We start from the raw sequence: 8705 nt of genomic DNA, 5'->3' as shown, positions 1-8705 counted from the left end.
CAAAGCCCAGCTGGACGATGTCCTGTGTAACATGCTCTAGGAGAACCTGCTTGAGCAGGGGTGTTGGACTGGATGATCTCCTGAGGTCCCTTCCAACCCTTGCTATTCTGTGATTCTGTTATCACTCTTATGTTTGCCAGCCTGACCTCAGGATAGAATCCAGCACAAATCCACAATGGCGGCTCTCTACTTCTTGGAAACAAATCATCAGCAGCTTCAAAAATTTATTTTCATCCTACGAGTGTTTTGTGCTATTTCATCCCAGAGCACTTTCCAGGACAGCATTGCTTTTTGAAAATAAAATTAAGCTCTTCCCAGACAGAAGGAGTGCTGCAGGAACACTATGCGTACAAGAGCACCTGAAATTTGTGAATAGTCTGGAAGAGCAGTTCATGATTCAGTGTCACACGCTAGGTTGCATAGTTCCTCATTCTTTAAACTGCTACCCTGGCACAAGTTTACCTCCCCAGCTGAGAAGCAGCGGTGTCACTCCTGACATCTCAGTAACACATGCAGTGGTTCTGACATCGCAGTTAATTAGATTTAGGAATGTTTTATAATCCCAACCTGTTCAGCATCCATCTGTGATGAATTATCAAAGAAATCACTCTTCTAGGGAATCTGCTTGAACTGTGGTCTTTCACTTCAAAATAGCTAGCTGTGGGGTTTTTTGGAGCAGGCTGTACCCAGTCCAGGTGTGGCATGTATTTCCGCTGAGCCTGCATCAGTGTAGGTCTTACAGAAGTCCAGCTGCACTTTGTTCCTACAGTGGCAACTTCAGGATCACACAGCCCCAACTAAGCACGTTCTCCTGTAGAGATCTCTCTCCAGATGAAATCATGCTTATCTTCATTCAGCATTTAAGAATGTACTCTACATCATATTGTTCCAGTTGCAAACCTGTAACACTGCCTTTTACTCATATAATATCTGATTCTGAAGTACTTGTTGATTTTTATTCCCTGCTCTACATTTCTTTCTCCACTTCCCTTTGCCCCCACACTTCCCCCTTTTCCTTTGCAGTGCACAGCGTAGGTCAACCTGTAAGTAACGTGGCTGGACCATAGCATCTCTTTCTTTCAGGGATTAGCCAGCCTGTTTTGCAAGCCTGACCATCCCAGCCTGCAGATGCAATGATGAGCTGCATTTCTGAAATGAAATTTGCCAGCATCTACAAGCCCTGGTGAGATTTCAGGCACACTGGAACTGCTGACCTGCCTGCACAAAACCAGCCATGGACTTTTCTGCAGGCCAGGTTCATGCATCATCCTGGCTATGCAATCATCTGTTCCAAACATTAACTGCTGGCGTAGATTAGCCTGCCTCTACCCTCACTCACATCAACGGTCCTGGTACAGTTTACGGAGACAGTGAATTTAAGCAATTGGAGGAATTAGATTGGATGTCAGAAAAACAGTCTCACTTTTAGCATTGGCCTGCTGCATGACTTTGAGTAGCATTCTTCCTTCTGTGCCTGTTTAATGTTCTTTTGGCCATAAAAGGTATTTCTACAGATGAAGAGACTTGTGTAAGAAGTGCAATACACCATCACTTATGTAAAGCAAGCAGTTAAGTATCAGAAGAGCTTTAGATAAATACAAAAGAAATGTAAAATCACTGATGACTTCCAGGTAGGTCAAAAACCAAGGGAGAGCACAGCCAGAATTCCAGCATGTCTGCTGGCTAAAAGATATTTCTCTTTAGTTTGTTTCTGGAAACAGAAATGCACAAATTAAGTGGATGCTTTTATAAAAGACTTGATAATAATCTTGACTATATTACTTGTCAAAAATATGCATTTGATAATAATGATTTGCACATTAGTGAAAGCTGAGATAGACACCACTGATCGTGTACTTTCAGTATAATGGAATGAATCCTTAAAGTAATTTCAAAGCCATTACTTTTAAAAAATGTTTTATCAAGACAGGGTAGAAAAAACCCCTGACCAACCAGTCAAAAGAAGATGATAGTATCACAGTGGTGACCCCACTCTCAACAGTGATCAGAAGTGGGGTGTTCGCTCTCATGAGGACAGACAGAGAAGTTCTGGCCCTCCTTCATCCTCCTTCATTTCTTAGAACAGGACTGCCGTCATGCAGACACAACAGTCTTTGTGGGGGCTGTAAACCCAGAAATAAATGCTACCAGCGGTGAACTGGTTCATCTCATGCGTTTGTCTACTGGTTTTTTTTTTTTCCTGACGTACCAAATATTGTGAGGTGCTTACCCAAATGCATGCTACGTGTGGCCATTATTACACCGTGTCACCAAACAATGACTATATTGTGTAATAGTTAAATAGGTAACATATTGTGTGTATGAAGCCCTGTAACAACTGTTCTCATTGTGTCTGATAAGACACTGAATGTCACTGCTTAGCAAAAGCGCCTGTAGCTGCAGAGAGTGATGCTGTGGAGTGAAATAAACAGGGAGGTGAGGGGCGGTTGGTGGAATATGTGATAAAAAATGTCATGTGTATTTCAACTGGCTTTTTTGTTTTGTTTTTTTTTGCTGGACTTCTGGAATGCACTACATTGATATCCTTTGATTTTGGAATTCAAAGTGAAACTCCAATATCAAGAAAAACAGAGAGAAATGACTGCTCTTCAGTTATTCCCTAGAAGGTTACTAGTGCTTTCTAGTGGTAAATAAAATGATTCTCTGTTAATTTCCTTTGCAAGTTAAACTAATCAAACATTTTTATTTCTCTAGAAATACACCGTAAATAAACAACTGTAGTTTTCAGATCCATGTCTAATTTTGTCTTGGAATTACATTGCTCTGCCAACTGTTAAATATTGATTTTTTTTTTTCTCTAAAGGTTTTTCCTACACATGGGTAAGCAAGCACATGAAAGCCATAAATAAAATAATTTAATCGTGTTGTTTACATGTATGCAGGTGTACATTCATACAAGACCTTTCATTAAGCTCTTATTTTTTGTGTGTGAAACCTCTAGATTTTCTTTGATGCTACCAATTGTTTCTTCTGTTTTAGAGCCAATACTGTCTGCCCAGGTACCGGACTCCTCCCAACCCACTGATCCCCACGATGAGTGAGACAGGCTGTGTATCACCTCGTTCATGCTGCTTCACTCAGACGAGTATGTTTTCAAAGCAGCATAGGGAAGGTAGTGTACTTCCACAAATGTAATTACTTTTATAAAAGACATTAACATTTATTTTCCAGCCATTTAACAGTTTCTTCTTAGATAAAAAATATTTTACTACGCTTGCTTATTTATCAAGACCCGTGAAATTTCTTTTTCTCATTAATTTCTAGATGCTTAGCATTTTTGTTTTATGAGAAAGAATAAGTGAATGTGACACAGTGTCTCACATCAGTGGAAAGAATGCTGCGGGATTCATTCAGTTCTTGTTTCTTGCGCTGATGCAGGTCAGGAGTGGTACAACTGTCGCACGGCCACTTGGGTGTGAATGGTATAAAGCCATTATAGTGTGGAGAACTAAACTTTTTTTGCAGCTTATTTGGCAGAGTGTGACAAAAGGCTGAGTAGTCCAGAATAAGAAGAAAAAAAAATGTCAGCCATACTTCAAGCATCTACAAATGTTACAAATACATCCAAATATTATTTTAAATTTTTAATGCATTTCTTTAAGTCTAGGAGGTGGAATACATCCTACCCCCCTTATCTTCAGACTTTTCACAAAGTACTGGGGTAATTCCAGGAGCAATTCACACAGTTATATCCTCTTTTTTCCTTTTTTTTTTTGGGGGGGGGGGGGGAGCTCTCTACTTTCTCTGAGAACCAGGTGTTCTTTCACAGCCACTAGGAAGGTGTAAGTGAGACAAATGCGATGGCCGAAATGGTGGAGCTGCCAGCGGAGGGGAATTCCCTGATAAGAGCCGTCTATCAGAGCCGCCTTCGCCTCACCAGACTGTTACTAGAGGGTGGTGCCTACATCAATGAGAGCAATGACAGAGGTGAAACCCCTTTAATGATTGCTTGTAGGACAAAACATGTGGACTCCCAAAGTGTCAGCAAGGCGAAAATGGTCAAATACCTCCTGGAAAACAAGGCCGATCCGAACATACAGGACAAGTCTGGGAAGACAGCCTTGATGCACGCTTGTCTGGAGAAAGCAGGCCCTGAAGTGGTGTCTCTGCTCCTGAAAAGTGGAGCTGACCCAAGCCTGCAAGATCACTCTAACTGCTCTGCACTTGTGTATGCAATAAACTCTGAAGACAAAGAGACCCTCAAAGTTCTTCTTAATGCCTGCAGGGCACGAGGGAAACAGGTCATCATCATCACAACGGACAAGTCCCCGTTGGGAAGGCAGAAAACGAAGCAGTACTTGAACGTGCCCCCTGCAGACCTTGAGGAATGCCATTCCCCAACTGCTTGCACTTCCCCATCAGAAATAGAACTGAAAACATCTCCATCCCCACTTGCAAGTTCAAATGAAACTAAAAAAGCACTCTTCAGCTTTAAAGAGTTGGATCATCCAAGAAGTGTGGACAACTCATCTCAAACAGTTTCACCAACAAGAAAGTCCAGCTCAATGAAAGTTGGGTCCAAGCTGGCACAAGTGCAGTGGCTACAGTCTGAGCCTTGGATAAAGAGCTCTCCGTCACTGTTTCACCAGAACAAAATTGCCTCTTTACAAGAAGAACTTCAGGATATTACTCCAGAAGAAGAGCTCTCTTTCAAAATCAATGGCCTTGCCTTATCAAAGAGATTCATCACCAGGCACCAAAGCATTGACATAAAAGACACTGCTCATTTATTGAAAACCTTTGATCCAACTGGATCAAGGAAATTATCATACGATGAGATAAACTCTCAGACTCCTTATGTTGAAGAGAAACATAACCCCAGTGGGATTCCTGTGGGTAAGGATGCCAGTTTGGGACAAATCAGCTTTAGTTCAAACCTCAGCAGTATTATCCAGAAAAGAAATTTAGGAGCAAATCACTACAGCTCTGACTCTCAGTTAACTATGAGTCTAAGTCCTGCTGCCACAGAAGACAGTAAGTCAGTGATAGGAAAGAAAAAGATTCTTTCTCCATCTCACTCTCTGTTATCAAGCTCTAGAGAAGTACCGGAGAACATGCCTCCTGTTACCCTGAGCAGGAGAAATCAAGCTTTTCTAGAAAGACGGGGTTCAGGAGCCTTACTGTTAGATCATATTGCTCAGACAAGACCGGGATTTCTCCCACCACTGAATGTGAACCCTCACCCCCCAATTCCAGGTATTACTTTCATAAAGAAGGTTTCTGGGATGGTTTCTTGTGGACAAAAACACTTAATACCAGCAGCACCTGCTTTCCCTAGGGAGAACAAAACCACGAAAATGCTACTGAGAAGGCAGTCATTACAGACTGAGCAGATTAAGCAATTAGTGAATTTTTAACAGGGGATTTAAGGGTTACAAAATCTTTAGAATATGTACATATTCACTGTGCTGTCTGATTGTAACAATACATATTACAAGAGATAGCAGGTCTGTGATGTAAGCCGCTCTGCTTTGGAATGAGTTTAATAGCTTAGAGATTATATGGGAAGATATGCTTAACTAATGATGCTGCTTTCTGCAAACTGAGGAATATTTACTATACTGTCTTCATAATGTTTTCAACTTCAGCACTGAAATCTTACCCATGGCAGGCTGAACCTGCAAAGTGTCTTAGGCACTGCAGGTCTCACTTTAGGCTGGAAATACTGTCCCTCCACGGTTTCCCCAAATGTGTACTCTTTCTCCACCCAGAAATGCGGTACACATGGAATTTATGAACTTGAAAGATTTGATTGTCATGATGGACATGGGTCCAACTCTGTCCAAGCTGTGCAATATCCAGAAATCCCAGGCACAACTGTCATGCACAAAGGGTGGCAGTGTACACAAGCAGCATCTTCTGGCTTCGGTGGTTGTACTGCACGTAAACAGACAATACACGGAGTCAATAAAATTCGTGTTGCAGAGCTGCATTGCATGCATAGCTACACCCAGGAAACCCCAGCCAAAGACTGGGAGCCTGCTTTGGATGCCTTGCTGCCCTTTGGAAGTCAGTCTGATATGCAGAGCACTGGAGAGCTCAAGCTCGGCACACAACACGTGGGAGGGTCAAGAAGCCAGCACAGCAAGCACGAAGTCCTGAATAATCTCATGTAAAATGACCAAATCCTAATTGCAATGTCAATCAACCTGGGCTTCTCAAACTATTGGATTTCTGGAATCTGCTAATTTAAAAAGAGGAAGGGTGGCAGGAGGCAGAGGCCATATCTAGCCTAGGGTCGTTTCTGTAGTTCCAGACTCCCAAAAAAGAGAGATCTCCACATCATGCAGGAGCTCTTTCTCCCCAGTCACAGGACTGGGTTTCTTTTCACGACAGGATGCAGATGGTGGGACACAACCAGGTGTTGCCTTGATCAGCGAGGACATGTCACACACACGCCATGGAGCAAGGAGCTTTGTCCCCCTTCTCAGACAGACCTAAAAGAAAAAATAAATCCGACAGTTATGATACTCGCCTGAGAGATGGAAGTCCTCATTTTGCCCAATTTGAAGAAGAGGTCTGAACGTCTTACACATGAGAAACACTCCTTTGCCTCCAAGCTATTGCTTATTTTTAGGTATCTCTATCTAAAGTCTGTTTTTCCTTCCCATTTAGTGTTCTGCGATTCCAGACATCTACCTTGTCTATGTGCATATTCCATACATGCTTAATTTCTGGTATCGCATTTACCATTTTATAACCCATCTTCTAAAGACTGAGAAATAGTGAATGTGTTCTGTTTTGTCATAATTTACAGAAATTAATTGTATTGAAATTGTGTCTCTATAATGTGAATTTCTGTACATTGAAATGAGATGATACTTTTTTCCAAAAATACACAGTGGGTACCATCTGCCTTTTTCAGCTTCAGCCAAAAGTCACCCAGCCTGACGTTGCCTAGCAAACAACTGTAATGTTACTTAGCTTTGCCCTTAAGTAAAGACAATTTCAGTGGATGATAAACATACAGTCTCTGTAAACACCTTTTTATGTAAAAATATAAGAATGTCCAAAAGTTCATATGCGCGTTTTGAAGAAGGGAACATTTGGGAAGTAAAGGAGTGTGGTTTACATCTCTACACAGCAGAGCTGCATATCAAGCACTGACCTGAAACTGCAAATTTAAAGCTTGAAATGAATTTTGCGACAAAGTCTCTCCAATCTGTAGTGATGGCTGCTAGAAGACAGATGATCCTACCGCCGGTTCTCTGGCCAAGCTCTCAAAGGTAGACAGAATAAGCAAAGATGCAAATCTGTATCACAATTGTCAAAAATTAATTCTTCCCCACAAAATACAGGTCTTGAAAGCCGTGGTGTCCTTTGCCCCCCTCCAGTCACAGTGCTGCTAACCCGGGATGCGGAGCATTCCAGCGACAGCTGGGAAGGTTCAGGGTGAGCCACTACACTATCACGTTTGGCTTACTCAGAGGTGACCATCGTACTTCTTTAGTTTCTCATCCCTCAGGAGCAATGAAGTTAAATATTTGAAGCTAAAATATATCTTAGAAAAATACAAGTTCTTTTTTTGAAAAAATCACCTAACAGATCAGACGTTCTAACTGGTATCCTTGCTGAAGGTATAAAGCCCAGTTTCCGCTGTAGTGGTTTTAAAATTAATTACATATATGGTGTTACTGCTCCCTTAAATGAAACTGTCATTTTTTTACAAAATGCTCAGACAATGGAGGAAAAAGGCAAATGTCTTGAGGAGTGAAGTTCATCTGTAGCGTTGCCAGTATTTTGCACTTACTTTTGTCGCAGAAGTAATATGAAAGGTTAACATTAGTGTTTATTGTTGCATCAATGTTACAAGTGACCTTCAAAGGAAAAACAATTCTGTTTTGTTCTGCTGATGTCGTTATGATGCATAAATAAAAGTTATTTTTTCCCCCATTCAGGGAATATGGAAACAGACACATCCTTTTTGAGTCATTACCAAAGGTACTCGCTCGCCAGTCTTCCTCAGGCTCTCTATACAGGAAAACTGGAAGAGTTAACTAGATTTAACCTAAGATAGCTAAATTTGTACAAAGTTTCATGAGAGGCTCTCCCAGTCTGTTGGCAGCTCACCATGGTTCCACGTCAGCAGAGATACACTTCTGCCACCTTCAAAATCTTAATCCTGGTCGTTTTTCCAGTCATCCATAATGTCTTTTAAGCAAAGAATGAGAAGCGAGACCTGAATTTATAATGTTAAGTTCCCTCCCCCCAGACCAGTAAAGTTTACAAACAATAAGATACCTTTTGGGTGTTCTTTATTATCTTGATAAAAGAAAACACTACAAGCTGAAACTTCTGCCTTGATAGTTTTCTTTTAAGAGCTGTGGCCGCCTGACCAGAGAGAACCATCCGGGCTAGTTCTCACACATTACAGTGAAAAATTAGTCAAGCTCATCCACTCTAACTTACAGAAAGATTAGTGACATAGACCCTTACATACATTTCTATTTTAAACTACATAAAATGGAAGTGGCGTTTCTGTGAGCAAGCATTCCTGTCAACACAGGCTACAGCTTCCAGTAAAATACACCACCTATGAGGTTACGGATTTTGAACCTCCATGATAAGTTTGGAAAGGTGAAAAATCCTTTTCCACCTTTGCTTTTCATTTTCTCAGCCAAACACTGTGGAACATACAATGAAAGTAACTTCTATGCAAATACTGTGGCCTCACAAAAACCAGC

At 41.3% G+C, this 8705-nt stretch overlaps 1 protein-coding gene across 1 annotated transcript; it reads left to right on the top strand.

Moving 5' to 3' along the window:
* Window positions 1-3821: 3821 nt before the first annotated feature.
* ANKRD34B (ankyrin repeat domain 34B) lies at window positions 3822-5378 on the top strand. The gene has a single exon (XM_009641143.1). It carries the CDS (start codon window positions 3822-3824, stop codon window positions 5376-5378), a length of 1557 nt encoding a protein of 518 aa, XP_009639438.1.
* The last annotated feature ends 3327 nt before the right edge of the window (window positions 5379-8705 follow it).

Source organism: Egretta garzetta, unplaced genomic scaffold (assembly GCF_000687185.1).
Source record: "Egretta garzetta isolate BGI_Z169 unplaced genomic scaffold, ASM68718v1 scaffold136, whole genome shotgun sequence".
In the NCBI taxonomy this organism is placed as follows: Eukaryota; Metazoa; Chordata; class Aves; order Pelecaniformes; family Ardeidae; genus Egretta; species Egretta garzetta.
The sequence above is the reverse complement of the archived record's forward strand: the minus strand, read 5'-3'. Positions and strand labels throughout refer to the sequence as shown.

What these genes read in the sequence shown, in the direction of transcription:
- ANKRD34B (XM_009641143.1), top strand. Translation starts at nt 3,822, where the DNA reads ATGGCCGAAATGGTGGAGCTGCCAGCGGAGGGGAATTCCCTGATAAGA.